This window comes from Ovis canadensis, chromosome 26, assembly GCF_042477335.2.
Source record: "Ovis canadensis isolate MfBH-ARS-UI-01 breed Bighorn chromosome 26, ARS-UI_OviCan_v2, whole genome shotgun sequence".
Taxonomy (NCBI): Eukaryota; Metazoa; Chordata; class Mammalia; order Artiodactyla; family Bovidae; genus Ovis; species Ovis canadensis.
The window spans coordinates 30,096,471-30,117,033 of NC_091270.1; the positions used below are offsets into that span (position 1 = coordinate 30,096,471).

General features: G+C 45.5%; 1 protein-coding gene across 6 annotated transcripts in view; it reads left to right on the forward strand.

Annotated features, from left to right (window-relative positions):
• The window catches only part of STOX2 (storkhead box 2), a 194,388-nt gene that overhangs the window by 165,195 nt on the left and 8,630 nt on the right, over positions 1-20,563 (forward strand). For 3 of the 6 annotated variants that reach the window (XM_069573196.1, XM_069573197.1, XM_069573195.1), the window contains 3 exons: positions 10,937-11,089; positions 17,350-19,615; positions 19,776-19,824. In XM_069573196.1, coding sequence (XP_069429297.1) covers positions 10,937-11,089; positions 17,350-19,615; positions 19,776-19,782 — 2,426 coding nt within the window. In that variant the 3' untranslated portion in view covers positions 19,783-19,824. The remainder of the gene's footprint in view (positions 1-10,936; positions 11,090-17,349; positions 19,616-19,775; positions 19,825-20,563) is intronic. The other 3 variants (XM_069573194.1, XM_069573198.1, XM_069573193.1) reach the window with 1 other exon arrangement.

Sequence of the window (20,563 nt, forward strand, 5' to 3'; positions counted from 1 at the left end):
GCCTTAAACCTAGCTCTAGGTGAGGGACTAGAGAGCGAGGAGACTGCTGATGGAAAACATCTCAGTGGTTTGTTGTTGTTTAGTGGCTAAGTCGTGTCCAACTCTTGGCCACCCTGGGAACTGTAACCCTCCAGGCTCCTCTGCCCATGGGATTTCCCAGGCAAAAATGCTTGAGTGGGTTGCCATCTCCTTGCCCTATCTCACTGGCTAGCCGGGTCTTACCTTGCCTCAACTATATATGTAGTACGTATTTGCTCGACAGCATTTGAGTGCCTTGACATATCAATAGGTTTATTCTGTAGTGCCTAAATATACACACCACGTGGGTTGATGTGGAGACTTCTTAGCAAAGGTCTGTGAATTACAGAAACAGATAAATTGGCCCAATGGCTCTTCTTTCCATCCTGACTTTTCAGCTGACAATCTATTGCACTAGTGGCATGGTCCAGACGTGTTCCGTCTTTGTGGTCAGAGATGGCAGTCATCATCCTTGCTGATGGTGAAGACAGCTCCTAAGCCAGGGAGCTCTCACTTCTCCCTATCCATCAATTGTCTTCTCTATCTGATTCTCCACCCTTTGTGGTTTGTCCATCTCTGCTTATCTTCAGACAGTTTATTTATTTATTTTTATCAATAGTCCAATCTCAGTAATGAGAGTGTTAGCTAATATGACTAATGAAAGCTTGTAGCTTGGGGAAGATAACAGGTTTCTTCTGCAAGCCAGTGAAGCAGCTGATTTGCATTAGACCTACCTAGTGCATCTCTGCATTAGACGGACTGCTAAATAGGTGATAACCGTGGACACTAACCCATTTGTATTTGTGCACATGTGCCGTCTGCCACTGTGACCACTCTTACTTAACTCTCATTAGAAGTTTCTTCAGAGAAGGCAATGGCACCCCACTCCAGTACTCTTGCCTGATTTTATTGGCATCTATAATTTTAACTTTAGTGTTAATTTTGGCAGTCCACAGAACAAAAACAGGCACCCTTTGGTTCTAAGGAGCACGACTTTGAATTAGGAAAGAGTAAATTCTGAAGTCTTTATTACAAGGAAAAAATTCAGAGCCAACCTATTTTTCTGTCATTTAAAAAAATTAAATCCTACTTTTTCAGGTTGGATGGGCATTAAAATTGTTTTCTCCGACAAGATGGAAATAGAGAATCCCAGGGTCGGGGTAGCCAGGTGGGCTGCCGTCTATGGGGTCACACAGAGTCGGACACAACTGAAGTGACTTAGCAGCAGCAGCAGCAGCAGCAATATTGTATTATGCTTTTATGCCAGAATTCTGCTGTCTTGACAGAGAATCAGATTTGAGTCTGAAGGAATCTTTGAAACCGTGTCATCCAAACCCTCATCTTACAGAGAGGAAATAGACTCAGAGTGGATAATTGCATTTTGTTAAAAGAGCCTAGGCATTTAACAGTACCTCCTGAAAGCCTTTTTTATTGGCAATTTCCTAATGATAAATTAATACAGTTTGAAAACTACATTTACAAGGAGGTTGCTTTGTTTCATGAACTTCATTAGGGTCAAAGGTAACTTTTGAATCCTAAATACAGAATGAGTTGACATTTACAATGGAAAACAGCACTTAAAAATAAACAGGAAAACAGGATAATTCCAAGGGAATGCTAGTATTTGTTTGGGGGGAGATTGTTTAAAGAAGGCTAAGATAGAAGATGAACTTTAGGGTACTTGCAAGGTTGTAGTTCATTGTGATGTGATCCACCTGGAAAAATTATGGCTTTCCTTTTCATGTACAGTTGCATGAATATGGGTTCTTTAAGATGAAAGGAAATAGATTTAAGTTTGCTTTTCTGGTAGGTATCTTTTGGAAAGTTGTGAGTGTCATCTGGGAAGGGACAAATGTAAGTTGCCATGGAAGTCACGCCTTAGCTGTGTCCCCACCATATGCAAAGGTTGTGGAGCCCAGAGAACCTCAGATAGCAACTGGGGGGAAAATGGCATTCATAGAGAACTGAGCTTTATTATAGCTCTTTTTTTTCCCCTACAAAAAGAACCAAGATAGGAATAATTTTGGAACTCGAGTGCCCAGAGGTTTGGGGTATCTAAGAGGCACACTCTAAGATTTCTTGAAAGGATGAATTATGTGAGAGAGGATTTTTAAAAAATAATTCCAGCTAAAGTAACTGGCCTGAAGTTGGAAGGGAGAATAGATAGAGTTAAATAGTAAAAACGCACGTGCATTTTTCCTTATATTTCTGAGGTATAAGTCACCAGCTGTAGAAGATGAAAGAGGAAGTTGGCATGTGGGTGATTTCTGCCTGTTGTCCCAGACCCTCTTTGTCAATTTCTCAGTGATGGTAACGGTCACTGGTTTGTTCCCCACAGTTGCACCAGAGTTGATTTTCTAACACAAACATGTCATGTATAGATAATTCCTCTGTATAAATATCAGAGTTCCCATCAGCATCAGGGGTAAAGTCTCAGCCTTCTGGTCACCCAGGATCTGGCTCCTACGGTTCTCTCCATCTCAACCCCCAGCCTGCTCCAGCCATGCCAGAGGACACCCCCAGCTCCCCAGCTCAGCCTTGTGCATGCTCACTCCTGCCTCTGGTCCAGCCCCTCCATCCTTCCCTCTCCCGTTACCATGGATGCGTTTATCTCCACCCCCATGCTTCTCAGCTGACCTTACATGAAAGCAGTGGCCACATATTCATGGAGATATTTGAAATTGAATGTGAAATGCTTTTAAAATCGAAGATGTGTACTTAGAATTGTAATATTGCCACGCCTTCTCGCATTTTAAATTCACTTCACAGAAGTTTGCTCAACGCTCACTCAGTCCAAGGCACTGTGCTTGGTTTGATCTGAACAATCCTGGATTTGACAAATGTCCCCTGAGGACTGTACTTAAATGGATGTTTGTAAGAAAATAAAGCTGAAATAAAACCTATTTATCCCCGCTTTCTAGAACAATAGGACAGCATTATAGCAGTTTAGAATGAATTGGCTAGCCCACAAAGTAGCTGTGAGCTTTTACAGGAGTTGTCTCTATGAATACGTTCAGAACTAATTCTGGCAGTAGAAAAATCCATCCTATAAATTAGACAAGTAACAATTCATCGTTTATGCAAAATGTGGTTATTTCTGTAGATTATGGTGACCAGTAACATTATAGCAGTATTTATATTCCCTTGTTTTCTTCTTTGACCATAAATGTGGTCCACCTATTGGAAGAATTTTCTAGTAGTATGTTTTAGGAGTGACTAGTTGGCTCTTTAAGTAGGTTTGACCTAAAAGCCAAAGAAAATCATGGTAACCTTGAATAATGTGTTATGTTGGGTTGATTGATACCTATAATTCCTTTTATTCCTTAAGTGCATGTCTTAATCCTCACGTAATATATAGTTATTTTTTCTCTGGCAACTGCTATGTTTTGGGGGAGAAATTAACAGGGAGAATCTTAGAAACTGCATGGTTAAGTACATTTGGGCTCTCATTAAATTTTGTGTTTGTTTTGCAAATTATTCAGCAAAATATTTGAGTAAAATCAAAACCCTTTAAGTACCCTGAGCGTTCCTTCAGATTTTGTTATAAATGGAAATTCATTTATTCATCACACATGTCCTGGGTGTCTAGTGTGGGCTCTGCTTTATTCTAGGCACTGAGAGCGTAGTGGGAATGTGGGGTTCACCTTCCTTCTGCCACGGAGCTTGTGTTCTAGGGGGTGAGACAGACAGTGAACTGGTACACAAAAGCACTCATGCATGCATTCAGAGAGTGAAGACGGGGCTTGGTAAGGCCCTGGTGTCAATTCCTGTGTGTGTGTGTGTGTGTGTGTGTGTGTGTGTGTGTGTGTTGGGGGGGCGCTTCCACTATACCAGCAAGTCTGCGACACCAGCTGAGTATCCTACAGTTCACTGCAATTCCAACACCATCTGTCTGAAAGCATCAGATCCCATGGGTTCAGGCCTCGGTCCGCAGACTGCCCTCACCCCAGCTCACCCCAACCCCGACTTCAGATGCCAGTGGCAAGTCCAGATTGTGGCCTGTGCTTCTGAAAGACCAGGCAGTAGATTGGAGGCGTCCATGACCCCCTCCTTGGGTTCAGTTACTTTGCTGGAGCAGCCTACAGGGAGAAACCTTTCAGTTACTACAGTAAGCAATAGTTTAAAATAAGAAGATTGTAAAAGAATGCACTTCAGGAAGAGCCAGATGGGAGAGATGCACAGTGCAGGGTGTAAAGAAAGGACATGGAGCTCCATGCCCTCCCCAGGTCCACCCCTGCCCCAGCTGCCACATGTTTAGCAATCTTAGAAGCTCTCTGGACCCCATCCTTTGGGTTTTCATGGAGACTTCGTAACATAAGCATGTTTGATTAAGTCATTGGCCATTAGGGATTGATTCAGCCTTTAGTGCCTGTCTCCTCCCTGGAGGTCAGGGGCGGGGCGGAAAGTTCCAGCCCTCTAACCACATGGTTGGGCTTCCAGGTGGCGCTAGTGGTAAAGAACCCACCTGCCAATGCAAGAGACATAAAGAGATGCCAGTTCGATCCCTGGTTGGGAAGAGCCCCTGCAGAAGGGAATGGCAACCCACTCCAGTATTCTTGCCTGGAGAATCCCATGGACCAAGGAGACTGGCGGGCTATACTCCATAGGGTTGCAAAGAATCGGACGTGACTGAAGTGACTTAGCATGCACATACAACCACGTGGTTGGTTCTCCAACAAAGATACCCTGGTCTCGCTCATCACTTAGAAAATTGCGCAGGTTTTAGGAGCTCTGTGCCAGACTTGAGGACGAAGACCAAACAATTATTTCTTATTAAAAACCGCAGTATTGGGTAACATGAGAGGGAGTGTGCTGTGGTTTTAGGATAGCATTAGATCTGGTGCCCTGGGCAGGGCTCCTAAAGGAGGCCCCGTTTAAAAGGAGACCCAGAGAAGGAGAAGCAGCCCGTCTGGAGAGAAGTGCCAGGAGCCCCCTGGATGGGGGCTCAACAAAGACAGAGGCTGTGAGTCGGGGGAAGGTGAGTGAGTTCAAAGAACAACAGTGGTGGTGAGCCCTTTGCAAGGTGGAGGTGGGGAGGGCCTGGGGGATGCTCGCAGAGGTGGGTGGACAGGCTACAGGCCAGTGTAGACCTGGCTGGAGTCCCCACCTCCTAGGCACAGCAGGCAGTGGAGAATTTCAGGCAGCGGCATGTTTTCAGTTTTTCTAAGAAGACCTGGCTGCTCTGCAGAGAAGGGAGTGTGCAGCAGGAGGGAGGGTTAGGAATCATCAGGCTATTGTGATGGACCAGCTGAGGGGGCACAGAGGCCTGGGGTAGGGGTCGCACTGGAGATGGATTGGAGAGAAGAGAAACACATGGGCACAGTGGATATCGGATGGCTGATGGGACTGGGGGTGGGACTGGAGTGGGACATGCTCTATCTTCAGTTCAGTTCAGTCACTCAGTTGTGTCCGACTCTTTGCAACCCCATGAATCACAGCATGCCAGGCCTCCTTGTCCATCACCATCTCCCGGAGTTCACTCAAACTCACATCCATTGAGTCGGTGGTGCCATCCAGCCATCTCATCCTCTGTCGTCCCCTTCTCCTCCTGCCCCCAATCCCTCCTAGCATCTGGGTCTTTTCCAATGAGTCAACTCTTCACATGAGGTGGCCGAAGTACTGGAGTTTCAGCTTTAGCATCATTCCTTCCAAAGAAATCCCAGGGCTGATCTCTTTCAGAATGGACTGGTTGGATCTCCTTGCAGTCCAAGGGACTCTCAAGAGTCTTCTCCAACACCACAGTTCAAAAGCATCAATTCTTCAGCACTCAGCTTTCTTCACAGTCCAGCTCTCACATCCATACATGACCACTGGAAAAACCGTAGCCTTGACTAGGCAGACCTTTGTTGGCAAAGTAATGTCTCTGCTTTTCAATATGCTATCTAGGTTAGTCATAACTTTCCTTCCAAGGAGTAAGTGTCTTTTATTTTCATGGCTGCAGTCACCATCTGCAGTGATTTTGGAACTGCAAAAAATAAATCTGACACTCTTTCCACTGTTTCCCCATCTATTTCCCATGAAGTGATGAGACCAGATGCCATGATCTTAGTTTTCTGAACGTTGAGCTTTAAGCCAACTTTTTCACTCTCCTCTTTTACTTTCATCAAGAGGCTTTTTAGTTCCTCTTCACTTTCTTCCATAAGGGTGGTATCATCTGCATATCTGAAGTTATTGATATTTCTCCCGGCAATCTTGATTCCAGCTTGTGCTTCTTCCAGCCCAGCTCATGATGTACTCTGCATAGAAGTTAAATAAGCAGGGTGACAATATACAGCCTTGATGTACTCCCTTTCCTATTTGGAACCAGTCTGTTGTTCCATGTCCAGTTCTAACTGTTGCTTTCTGACCTGCATATAGGTTTCTCAAGAGGCAGGTCAGGTGGTCTGGGATTCCCATCTCTCTCAGAATTTTCCACAGTTAATTGTGATCCACACAGTGAAAGGCTTTGGCATAGTCAATAAAGCAGAAATAGATGTTTTTCTGGAACTCTCTTGCTTTTTCGATGATCCAGCAGGTGTTGGCAATTTGATCTCTGGTTCCTCTGCCTTTTCTCAAACCAGCTTGAACATCAGGAAGTTCACGGTTCATGTATTGCTGAAGCCTGGCTTGGAGAATTTTGAGCATTACTTTACTAGTGTGTGAGATGAGTGCAACTGTGCAGTAGTTTGAGCATTCTTTGGGATTGGAATGAAAACCGACCTTTTCCAGTCCTGTGGCCACTGCTGAGTTTTCCAAACTTGCTGGCATATTGAGTGCAACACTTTCACAGCATCATCTTCCAGGATTTGAAATAGCTCAACTGGAATTCCATCACCTCCACTAGCTTTGTTGGTAGTGATGCTTTCTAAGGCCCACTTGACTTCACATTCCAGGATGTCTGGCTCTAGGTGAGTGATCACACCATCATGATTATCTTGGTCTTGAAGATCTTTTTTGTACAGTTCTTCTGTGTATTCTTGCCACCTCTTCTTAATACCTTCTGCTTCTGTTAGGTCAGTACCATTTCTGTCCTTTATCAAGCCCATCTTTGCATGAAATGTTCCCTTGGTATCTCTAATTTTCTTGAAGAGATCTCTAGTCTTTCCCATTCTGTTGTTTTCCTCTACTTCTTTGCATTGATTGCTGAGGAAAGCTTTCTTATCTCTCCTTGCTATTCTTTGGAACTCTGCATTCAGATGCTTATATCTTTCCTTCTCTCCTTAGCTTTTTGCTTGTCTTCTTTTCACAGCTATTTGTAAGTCCTCCCCAGACAGCCATTTTGCTTGTTTGCATTTCTTTTCCATGGGGATGGTCTTGATTCTTGTCTCCTATACAATGTCACGAACCTCCGTCCATAATTCATCAGGCACGCTATCTATCATATCCAGTCCCTTAAATCTATTTCTCACTTCCACTGTATAATCATAAGGAATTTGATTTAGGTCATACCTGAATGGTCTAGCAGTTTTCCCTGCTTTCTTCAATCTAAGTCTGAATTTGGCAATAAGGAGTTCATGATCTGAGCCACAGTCAGCTCCCGGTCTTGTTTTTGCTGACCGTATAGAGTTTCTCCATCTTTGGCTGCAAAGAATATAATCAATCTGATTTTGGTGTTGACCATCTGGTGATGTCCATGTGTAGAGTCTTCTCTTGTGTTGTTGGAAGAGGGTGTTTGCTATGACTGGCACATTTTCTTGGCAAAACTCTATTAGCCTTTGCCCTGCTTCATTCCGTATTCCAAGGCCAAAATTGCCTGTTACTCCAGGTGTTTCTTAACTTCCTACTTTTGCATTCCAGTCTCCTATAATGAAAAGGACATCTTTTTTGGATGTTAGTTCTAAAGGGTCTTGTAGGTCTTCACAGAACCATTCAGCTTCAGCTTCTTCAGTGTTCCTGGTTGGGGCATAGGCCTGGATTACTGTGATATTGAATGGTTTGCCTTGGAAACGAGTAGAGATCATTGTCGTTTTTGAGATCACATCCAAGTACTTAGTGCAGTATGAAAACAAAGACGATGTGGAAGAGTTATTCAGAGCATCCACCTTTCATTTGGTTCTCTATCCTGAGTTTAAAGTCATTCCACATATTCAGCCTTACAGTGAAACGGAGCTTTTTCAATATAAATGCATTTCGGACACTTAAGGCTTCCTTGCCTCTTACAATTGGCTGCAAAGAGATTAACTGAGAAGACTGCTAAATGTTCGACCTTTGTTAGTTAAACTAAATAATTTCTGCTAAAAGCATAAGGACTAGCATGACCTAAACCAGGTGGTTTTGCTAGTGGTCACTCCTTTTTTACGGAAAGCTCAAGTTCCCTTTCACCTATACAAAATCAGAAAATAGACCCTCGTTTAAAAGAAAATATGTAGTATTTTTGGATCTTTAGTCTTCTGAGACTACGATAATTATGATAGGCAAATTCTGGAAGGGGTTAGCCTCCCGAGCGATACACTGATACGCTTGGAAGGTGCTTTGATCTCCCCGTCCTTTGTCAGCTGACCCCATTGTTGTTTTCATCTGACTTATAAAATCACCCCATGTGGCCAACCTAGCAAATCAGCAAGAAACCTGCCTCACTGCCCTCATCCTCTTCTGTGGAAGGCGGAAGGGGAGAGAAGAATGCACGGGAGAGATCATTAGAGTATCTATGACTGAAATATGGGGCCACCGTGGGGAGGGGGGTTTGAACATCAGTCGCTCCAGACGCGCCCCCGCCCCTCAACTCCACTGCATCTCAGCACCACCGGTCATTCATCTTTCACACAGAAGCCTTTGGAATAAGGTTGTGTTTGAGTGAAGGGTACAACAGTCTTTTGAAGACTTAAATACAGTCTTCTAGGCAGTAGCAAGCTTGCCCACGGAGATGGTCCCGGCCCACATGATTCTGTCATTTTTGAGTCATTGATATGAACTGAGCTTCACTAGCCAGTGAGTGAAACTCAGATCCTGAGAACAGCCCGAAATTCCGTCTTCCAGCTTCTGCCCACTGCTACCCCGCCAGATATTTGCAAGAATCTCTCCAAGGTCTGTCTGTCCATCTGTGAGATGTACATGCCACAGGCCCTGGCAGTTTGTGGGTTCAGTTCCTGGTTTCTGCTGGCTTTTATCTCCACTGGCCACCTGCTGTTCTGGACCTGGGCACTGCCCCCTGGTTGTAGGGGAAATGTCTCCTTCTTCTCAGACCCGTCTTACAGAGAATGGAGCCACAGCAGAGCTGATTGAAGCCCGAGGGATGCCGGGGAGAGGGGAGCGCTGGACCGAGCTGGGCTTGGGGACGAGGTCGGGGGCGTCAGGCTTCAGCCTTTGACCTGGGGTCCCACTGCTTCATCTGGTGCACCTCTTAGACTTAACCTCTCACCTCGTGGTTTTCATCCCCAGGCGCTGTTGCCTGGTTTCATCCATCAAACCATCCAGTCCATCAAAGCAAGGTTCATGTTCTTTCCCAAAGGCCCTCGAGACTTCTCTCTGCCCCAGTCAAGCTAGAGGTCGTGTCTGGACACAGGAGGTGGTCCACCCCAGGGCACCCAGACACTGCCAGGCAGTGGAGAGGGGTTGCTCAGTGCACAGGCTGGCCTGAGTCCAGCTTTGGTGCATCAGGGTGATTTATTACAAGGGTGAGATCCTACTTGGAAGCAGAGGAGGAGAGATTATGTAAATCCATGTGAAAAAGAAGCTTCAAAGCTCACAGATACTCTGCGGAGAGCCTCACCCCCTTTCTGAACGGCCTTTCTCAAGCGAGACCTTACAGAACCCCAGGTGGGAACAGGTGGCCCCCAGATGTCAGGAGGGATTTCCCTGCCCTCCACCTCTCCCTCTGTAGGGGCTCCCCTGCCTGCCCCCAGAAGCCTCTCTGGGGAACGCTGGGGATCCTTTCTCAGAACACGACTTGAAAATCACACTGTGATACAAGATTGCAGCAAGAGAGCCAGTTCCATGCACCCAGTGTTGCCACCTCCCCAAGAACCGTGTGGGGCCCCTCGCTGCTGGCTCTGCACCCTGCCCCGCCTGCTCTTTCAGATCCAAATGTGTGCGGGAGGCCACAGGCCCTGCTGGATGGTAGGCGCATCCTCCACGTGGACACCGGCATGTCTTCCTGAAATGCACGTCTGACTCTCTCACTCCTTGAATTCCCTCAGGATGAAGCCCTTGGTCACTCAGTTCTTTGCTCATAGTTGTCCCTCCATACCTGTCCCCCTTCTCTGCGGCTCCCCAGAAAATAGCCCTGCACCTCGCAGGCTGCAGGCACACTCCCACTTCAGCACCAGATTCAGGCTACACGACCTCGGGAAAAACCTCTCACTTCCTGCTTCTCAGTCCCATCCTCACCTCCAGGTGTGTACGTCACTCTCCTCTTCTGCCCCAGATTATTGTTCAGCCTTCTGCATAGGGAACTTTTCGTCTGTCTGTCTCCTCCACTTACATAGAAACTGCTTGAGGGCAGAGATGTTGGTGGGAGGGAGCTTATTCACTCTCCCAGGTGCTTCTCAAGCCCCCAGAAGATGCTGATGTGCAGAGGGCACCCAGAGTTTGAATGAATGAATCTTCAAGTTACCGCAAGTGCACTTGTCAAGATGTGAATGACAGTTATTAAACAAATCAGCTCCAAGTTAAAAAAAAAAAACAAAACAGATCATTGGAAAAAAGCTTCACAGTTGCACACCTTTCAGTAGTAAGTCTATTCCAACGAGAGCTCAGGTTTTAAAGGCAAGTTTTCTTTGTGGAGGCAGCTGAAGCTTACGCTGTTCTGTGCAAGCCTTTCCACGTCTGCACGTGGCTGGGGCAGTAACACATTTCAGGGTTGAGGGTTGACTGTATTTGCAGCACAGGGAATAGGTGAGAGTCACGGGAGGGGTGTGTGTGTGTGTGTGTTTGAAGGTGTGTGTGTGTGACAAGTGGCTGGTCTTAACGAACTGCTTACTTGGTAATTGTCTTTCTACAGGTGATGTATCACCAATCAGTATGTCTCCCATCAGTCAATCTCAGTTTATCCCACTTGGGGAAATCCTTTGCTTGGCCATCTCCGCAATGAACTCGGCAAGAAAACCTGTCACCCAAGAAGCACTGATGGAGCACCTGACCACCTGTTTTCCAGGTAACAGGAAAAGGGTGATGTACTTTCCAGATGGATGTGCACTCTGGCTGACCTGGGACTTTATATGGACACTTCATCCCATGATTAAATTCAATAGGGAAAAAAAAAGTCTTTGCCAAAACTAACCAGTGACTTTTCTTAGCTCCGCAATTAAAAATCAAGGCATCAGTGTTACTTCAAAAATAATTTGCCACCTTCTAATAATTTTTCATTGGCACTGAGGGCAAGAAACTAAATCAGGATCCACAAAGAAGCCTGTAAAAACTACCACAATTCCATGTAACTTTTACAGCTCAACCTTCCTAAAGTACATGAGCATCTTGATTCCATGCAAGTTTTGTTTCCTGCCTGCTTGCTTGCTTTTCTTCCTTTCTTATCTCCCTTCTTTTTTCTTCCCTTCCTTTGATTTTCTGCTTTTCTTTTGGTGTCATTTAAGCTGCTTCAGAAGAGAACAGTTTAGAAAGCTTAATACTCTTCAAATTCTATTTGAAAAATTCATTTCAATGACAGTTCTAAAAGTTTGGAAGGATTTAGCTATCATATTTATATTTTTGTTTTTAAGCTAAGACTAGTTACTTTTTCATAGTTTACTATTTGAGAATAAAGTTTTGAAGTCTAACTGAATATTATTAAAATATTCAAACTTTTATTTTTAATGCATAAAAGTCAAAAAAATAGTCTAGATTTTGACCTCTATTCCTGTTTTGGACATTCACATTCTAAAGAGTTTTTAGTAAGAAGTTTTCTAGTGAAAATATCTGTAGGCTGATACTTAAGCCCTTTTATCATGCTTCTGTATTGCTTGAATTTTTGAAAACAACTTTTATATACCAGTTCACATTACAGAAATATGGATATTTTTAAAAGGATCTGAAAAGAATAATTGTTGCTTTTCAGCCTTCTAAATAGGTCTGCATACTATTATATGTAGAGTGGGTAAGCAACAAAGTCATACTGTATAGCACCAGGAACTGTATTTCGTCTCCTGTGATAAACCATAATGGGAGTGAATATAAAAAAGAATATCTACATATATATATATATGTATGTGTAACTGAATCACTTTGCCACAGAGCAGGAATTAGTGCAACACTGTAAATCAACCAAACTTTTATTAAGAATAAGTAAATAGGTCCTTATTCCTCCAGAATGATCAGTTAAATCGGACCAGTACATGTTAAGTTGTTACACATGGATCTTCCTGGGAGGAAAGTGACTGCTTACGGACTTGCCATTGGCTTTGGAGTTTGCTGGAGACTATTGGCACTGATCTGTGCTGTACTCTGTCTCCAATTCATCCCCGTAAATCGCTTCCTACTGAATTCTCCCTCGGTCAGTGTCCTTTACGAACACAAAGAAATCATCCGAGGAAACCCATTAAGTTTTCAGTCTAAAGTTCTCACCATGCAGAACATGAGCATGTGTGTCAGCAGTTTGTCAGATTTGCAAGATTAAAGCAATATACGTCTAAATAACCTCCCATCGGCATGCGGTATATTTAAATAGCTATTTTTGCTTTGGGAGATGGAAAGATATGGGCAAGGAGAAAGGTCAGATTCCAGCCCTATATTAATATAGAGCTTACCTTTGCTCCTTACACCAACAGAATCTGAACTCATGATGAACTTTGGGACTGGAATCTGGACGTGATGGAATGTGCAAACCTTGACAGTCTCCATCACAGCCATCCCTTTACAAGTGAGCCCTGCAGATTTCTAGTGGAACCCTGAACTTCACAGACAACTGGAAATATCTGTCATTATACTGAGGCTTAATAGTAAAATAAAAATCATAGGTATCAGTGACTTTCAGCTAAAGCTTTGAAAACTCCCAGTTAAGGGTATGGAAAACAGATTGGACAGGGAATGTTTCTACTTGGTTTTTTCCAATTAAACATTATTTGATTGGTGTACTTGCAAATCCACGTCAAAACTTTACTGTAAATTCTCTCTGGAAACTCTTATTCCTTCATTTGTGAACAACCAGAAAGCGTGTTCTTCCTGATGAGTAGACATGATTACATTGTAGTCATGATTTCGTGTAGTTTCCTGAGTTTTCTAAGATCAGCACTTGGAAGACCTCCAATCAGCAGATTCTATAGTGAAATTTTTGTCTTATAGCTATAATAGCTATAGCTATTTTTGTTATAATAGCTGTTTTTATGAATGACCCTTCAGCTTTCCTTTATTGTAATATCGTAGTAACTTGTCAATCATGAATTCTTCTAAATAAGGCTTACCGTTTTTGAAAAACTTCCGTTAACAATGTTAATCAAAAGTACACTACCATGTAGGACAGAGTCAGTTTCAAATATGAGTTTGTCATCTAGTGCTGTGGTTCACAGCTCTAGTGGTTGTCGTTTGTGAGACTCTAATGTGAATAATGTCTTATCCTGAAAGTTGTATTCTGTGTAGCTGCTGCCCCCTGAAGTTGTTCAGCCGAACTAGAATAGTTTGTAGGGCTACTCACAGGGCAGAGGAGCTAAGTTGTTCATCTTCTGTTGTATTTTGGCTTTCACAAATTGCAAATATATGGCTTGAGTTACAACCCAATTCAGTTGAAACTCATTCTTGTTTTGAACAGAAACTATCATCAGTTCAGTTCAGTTCAGTCGCTCAGTCATGTCCAACTCTTTGCGACCCCATGAATCACAGCACACCAGGCCTCCCTGTCCATCTCCAACTCCTGAAGTTTACCCGAACTCACGTCCATCGAGTTGGTGATGCCATCCAGACATCTCATGCTGTGTCATCCCCTTCTCCTCCTGCCTCCAATCCCTCCCAGCATCAAAGTCTTTTCCAATGAGTCAGCTCTTCGCATGAGGTAGCCGAAGTATTGAAGTTTCAGCTTTAGCATCAGTCCTTCCAATGAATACCCAGGACTGATCTCCTTTAGGATGGACTGGTTGGATCTCCTTGCAGTGCCAGGGACTCTCAAGAGTCTTCTCCAACACCACAGTTCAAAAGCATCAATTCTTTGGTGCTGAGCTTTCTTCACAGTCCAACTCTCACATCCATACATGACCACTGGAAAAACCATAGCCTTGACTAAATGGACCTTTGTTGGCAAAGTAATGTCTCTGTTTTTTAATATGCTATCAAGGTTGGTCATAACTTTCCTTCCAAGGAGTAAGCGTCTTTTAATTTCATGGCTGCAATCACCATCTGCAGTGAATTTGGAGCCCCCTCAAAAAAAGTCTGACACTGTTTCACTGTTTCCCCATCTATTTCCCATGAACTACCATACAATGTTTTAAAAATTTTTTGATATTATATCAGCCTTAATAACCAACATACATTTGCATAAAACACAACATACATTTCTCGAGAGGAGAGCCTTAAACAAAAAGGAAACCGTGCTGCTCAAAAATTAAATAATTATGTTAAACGATACATCATTCAGAAGTACTGTTAAACCTTTTCTGCCTTGGTCACGAAGGGTGACTTCTGAAGCATGGGTGTGTACTAAGTCGCTTCAGTCATCTCCAACTCTTTGCCACCCCATGAGCTGTAGCCCACCAGGCTCCTCTGTCCATGGGATTCTCCAGGCAAGAATACTGGAATGGGTAGCCATTCCCTTCTCCAGGGGGTCTTCCTGACCCAGAGATGGAACTTGCATCTGTTACGTCTCTGTATATGTAGATTCCATCGTGCATGGACTCTCTCCCCTTGAGAACTGCAGGCCATTTCTAGTGTTTTTGTATTTTACTTTTATAGTTTTGGAAGGACGGGGGGAGCCTAAACCTCTCAGCTTACCCAGTTATTCTAGGCAGTTACACAATGCTCTTTGAAGGTAATCGGAGTTTCCATGGGTCCTGACCCAAAGTTGAGACTACTGGTAGCTAATATTTGTGAGCACTCCCTGTGTCAGGCACTATTCTACATACATTAAACTCATTTAAACTCACATCATCCCCCTGAAGACAGGTACTATTGCTGTCCTGCTTCCCTGGTGGCTCAGATAGTCAAGAATCTGCCTGCAGTACGGGAGACCTGGGTTCTATTCCTGGTCGGGAAGACCCCTGGAGAAGGGAGTGGCTACCCACTCCAGTATTCTTGCCTGGAGAATCCCATGGACAGAGGAGCCTGGTGGGCTACAGTGCATGGGGTTGCAAAGAGCTGGACATGACTGAGCGACTAAGCATGCACAGGCTGTTATTGTCTACATTTTGTGACACTAAGTCGAGGCTCAGAGTCGTTAAGCAAGCTGCCTAAGGAGATACCAGCTGTAGTAGTTCTCTAGAGCAGTCTTAACAAAGTACAGACATCTACTGGATGCTACAATTCCAAGATCAACATATGGGCAGGGTTGCTTGGTGTCTTCTGAGGGCTGCGAGAGAAGAATCGGTCCCATCCTCTCCCTGGGGCTAGTAGTTCTCTGCCTTCTACCGGCTCCTCTTCTCAGTGTGATAACTCCATGTCCACGGTTCCCCTTTGTAGAAGAACACCAGATATAGTGTGCATCAGGGCTCACTCTAATGACCTCACCTTAACTTGGTTGTCTCTGTAAAGACCCCATGTCCAAATAAGGTGACATTCTAGGCTACTGGGGATTAGGACTTACATAGGAACATGGGGGGCAGGGGGACTCAGACTTAATTCAACCAGTAACGTCAGCTACCAGTGGTGAAGCTGGAATTTGGATCCTTGCAGTCTGACCCAGGAGCCCGAGCGTTCGGTCTCCCCTGAAATTGCCATTTTTGTGGGTCAGACACCATTGCGTACTGCCAGGATGATTCCACCTGACCTATTTCCAAATTATATCATTCAGGTCAGTCTTAGAAATACGATCACCCTTGATTTGTGGCACTGAGGAAAGGAGAACATTAAAGAGATTAAACGCGCTACAGCCTGGAGAATTTATACTCTGTGAAGAATGTATGTTCTTAATAGTCTCTTTAAGCGCATTAAGACAGCGCTTAAATGGGCACACAAAACTCTGAAAACAGTCAGTGTACAAAAGAGCATCTGTGATTTTCTTCTGGAACATCTATTCTAGCAAATACAGCGGCTTGAGACTCAGCGATCAGATGGATGTAAGAGCCTCTAAGCCTTCACTGGTGTGTTTATTAGAGCTCTCTGCCTATGAATTTGAAAAATTCACTTTCCTGCCACCTTCCTTTTGCTGGCTTATGACAAGAAGGAGGAAGGTCTCACCTAACTATCACCAGTGCTATAATCACATTCGAATTTGAAGATGATGATTTCAAAATTGGAGAGTACATCCTAAACAGTGGTCAAGTCTAGTTGACCTTTTATATAATTTATAAAATTAAGTTTATTAAATAAACTCAATCTTGGAATGAGAGTATGGAGCAGCTTCAAGCGAATGTGGTAGCCTCTATATATATTAGATTTCTTTTCAATACCAGGATGGCTCTCTCAACCGTGACTTCCTAGTTGCTTTCATTGAAAGTCTTTTCTGTAAACTTACAAGACACTGAAAACGTTTTTTCTTCTTTTAGGGATACTCTGTCTTTGGGACATCTCTGGCAGTCCAGTGGTTAGGACTTTGCACTTCTATTGCAGGGGGTCTCGGGTTCAATCCCTGGTAGGCGAACTAAAATCCCTCATGCCTTGCAGGGCAGCCAAAAAAAAATTCTGTCTTGAGCAATTCAGTTTAGTAAAGGTTTATAACAACAGTAACCACTTAATTCCATCTTGCATCCATTTTTCTCTTCCCAGCTTTTATCTTTTCCTGTTCTGTTGTTAGTACAATTCCATGAGTTATCAGAGAAAACCAGGATTCATGTTAAACTTAATGAACACCTTTGAATCCTGCTAGGTTGCTGTATGATGATACTTAGAAGCTGGGCAAAATTAACAAGATTCTGTCTTAGTCCATGTGGACTGCTATAACAGAATACCATGGACTGGGCGGCTGAAACAAAAGACATTTATTTCTCACAGTTCTGGGACCAAGAAATCCAAGATCAAGGCACCTGCAGATTTGGTGTCTGGTGAGAGCGTCCTTCCTGGTTGGCAGACAGTCGTACCCTCACATCACGGAGAGAGAGCTCTAGTCTCTTCCTTTCCTCATAAAGGCACATCACGGAGGCTGCAAGTTCATGACCTCATCTGAGCCTAATCACCTCCCCAAAACTCCCACCTCTTAGTAGCATTGCCCTGGGGATTAGGGCTTGAACATGGGGATCGATTTGGGCGGGGGGGCACCATTCAGTCCATAAGCAGACTCAAAACACTCCAGGATCAACCACACCCCTCTCCTTCCATTCTCATGAGTGTGTCCTTTGGTTTCAGGTGTTCCCACCCCAAGCCAAGAAATTCTTCGGCACACTCTGAACACGCTGGTCCGGGAGAGGAAGATCTACCCGACTCCTGATGGCTACTTCATCGTCACCCCGCAGACTTATTTCATAACTCCTTCCCTCATAAGAACTAACAGTAAATGGTACCACCTGGACGAGAGGATACCTGACCGGTCTCAGTGTACCTCTCCGCAGCCGGGGACCATCACGCCCTCCGCCTCAGGCTGCGTCAGGGAAAGAACGTTGCCCAGGAACCACTGCGACTCCTGCCACTGCTGCAGGGAAGACGTGCATGGCCTGCACGCGGCCACCCTGCAGAGGAAGCCCGCCAAGGACTGCAAAGACCCTTACTGCCCTCCTTCCCTCTGCCAGGTGCCAGCCACTGAAAAGAGCAAAAGTACTGTCAACTTCTCATACAAAACGGAAACCCTCTCCAAACCGAAGGACGGTGAAAAGCAGTCCAAGAAATTCGGGCTCAAGTTATTCCGGCTCAGCTTTAAGAAGGACAAGACCAAGCAGCTAGCCAACTTCTCCGCCCAGTTTCCTCCCGAAGAGTGGCCCCTGCGAGACGAGGACACGCCGACCACCATCCCTCGGGAGGTGGAGATGGAGATCATCAGGCGTATTAACCCGGACTTGACCGTGGAAAACGTCATGCGGCACACTGCCCTGATGAAGAAACTTGAAGAAGAGAAGGCGCACCGGAGTAAAGCCGGGTCCTCCGCCCACCACAGCGGAAGAAGCAAAAAGAGCCGGACTCACCGCAAGTCCCACGGAAAGTCTCGGTCGCACAGCAAGACACGAGTGTCCAAGGGAGACCCGTCCGATGGTTCCCATCTGGATATCCCGGGCGACAGGGAGTATGACTTTTGCGATCCTCTTACCAGGGCCCCCCGGGAGGGCTGCTTCATCATCGAACACAAAGGGGATAACTTCATCATGCATAGCAACCCGAACGTGATCGAGTCTCATTTCCCCATGACCCCAGAATGGGACGTGTCTGGGGAACTGGCCAAAAGGAGGACTGAGATGCCTTTTCCTGAGCCTTCCAGGGGAAGCTCCCACTCGAAAGTGCACCGAAGCCACAGCCATACCCAGGACCGAAGGTCCAGGAACGAGAGATCCAACAAGGCCAAGGAGAGGTCCAGATCGATGGATAACTCTAAAGGCCCTCTGGGTGCTTCTTCTCTGGGGACGCCTGAAGACCTGGCCGAAGGCTGTAGCCAAGATGACCAGACCCCCAGCCAATCCTACATTGACGACAGTACTTTAAGGCCTGCACAGACTGTCGGTCATCAAAGGGCTCACGTTTCGTCTGCAAGCTATAAAGAGGTGTGTATTCCAGAAATAGTCAGTGGCAGCAAGGAACCGCCCAGCGCTTGCAGCCTCTTGGAGCCAGGCAAAGCGCCAGAGAGTTTGCCATCCTTTGGTGAACTCAACTCTTGTCCAACAAAGACAGCTGCAGATGACTATTTCCAGTGCAACACCTCCAGTGAGACGGTGCTCACGGCGCCGTCACCTCTGGGGAAGAACAAAGAGGACCACGACACTCTGACTCTGGTGGAAGGGGTGAAAAAGCTGCCTCTGTCAGACAGGCAGGCCCCTCATTCCTCCAGGGAGCCTGCAGGGCACAAGGAAGAGTCACCAAAGGGGCCGGGCGGGGGCCCAATCACTCCAGGCGCGGTAGTCGAAGGCCTTGCCAACGGACGCCTCACCCAGCACCACGGCGCCGAGCCCAGCACCCTGGACAAGAGGAAAGAGATATTCAGCAAAGACACACTGTTCAAACCTCTTCATAGCACCTTGTCTGTAAACAGCTATCACAAATCAACCCTGTCCCTCCTCAAATCGCACCCGAAGTCCCCTGCCGACACACTGCCAGGCCGATGCGAGAAACCAGAGCCGTCCCTGGGGACCTCGGCCGCCCCTGCCCTGCCGGCCTCCCAGCGTCAGCAGGAGTCCGTGGGGAACCAGGAGGCCTCTTTCGACTATTACAACGTCTCTGATGACGACGAGTCTGAGGAAGGGGCCAACAAGAACGCAGAGGAGGAGAAAAACAGAGACGATGTAGGTACCATGCAGTGGCTCCTGGAGAGGGAGAAGGAAAGAGACTTGCAGAGGAAATTTGAGAAGAACCTCACCCTGCTCGCCCCAAAGGAAGCCGACAGCAGCAGCAACCAGAGGGCCACCCATTCGGCACGACTAGACAGCATGGACAGCAGCAGCATCACAGTGGATAGTGGATTCAACTCCCCACGGTAGGGAGCAGCGTCTGTGCGCACACACATACGTCCACCGGGGCCTGGGGCTTTATGCAGGTTAACTCAGAGTTTCTAATTTCAGTCTCAGTTCTGTGAAAGAGGGTGAAGAGTTGTGTGAGTTGTATTGTTAACAGCCTGTTTCTGACTTCTTTTTCAGGAATTGAAACAAATGTTTCTGCAGCTGTAGAGATCACCAATCTGGACTGGTGGGTTGGCTCCTTCCCATCCAATCTAAGACCAACATTTCCCAGTATTTCGATGTTGATATTGCCACCATGCTGATAAAGGAAGGGTTGTTTTTTTTTTTTTTCTTTAAGTTTTTCAAAAAATAGTAGCTTTTTGAGTGAAATGAGTAGTCAGTGTGATGGTGGGAGGTAGGGGTTTGGAATAACTTGATTGACTCAAAGATGGGGAATCCATCTAGTGAGAATATAATAGCTCATCTCACAACCTCTGCAGTGGATCTAGAAGCTTGTTATCATCTCAACCCTGACTTTCTGTGCAGCCTGCACCCCTTGCTCTCATACACCTTCCTCTCACCACTCAAAAGTCTGCACACACATGAAACTGGTCCCGTCCCAGGAAGACCGAGGGCCTGTGCTCTGTTAGATCGAAGTGCATGCCAGCACTTTTTCTCCTCCTGCAGAATTGGCGCTTTGTAGGCACACCGATCGTGGTGCCTTCTTTTTGGTAGGTGCTGGTAATTCAGCAGAGGGTTAACAGCTGAGTGTGCAGTGCCCAGTGGCCACAGCCAGGGCACTGAAGTGGTTCAGAGGGTTAGGAAGCAAAAGGGAGTCTATGCCACTTTCCTTTTTTTCTCCTTAATTCTTCCTTCTCTTCCAAGAGCGACTTGGGACCTGACTCTCCTTCTGAATTCTACTCCAGATTGGTGACTCTGAGATGCAGAAATACTGTTGAGAGATTGACATCTCCCATTAGTTGTGA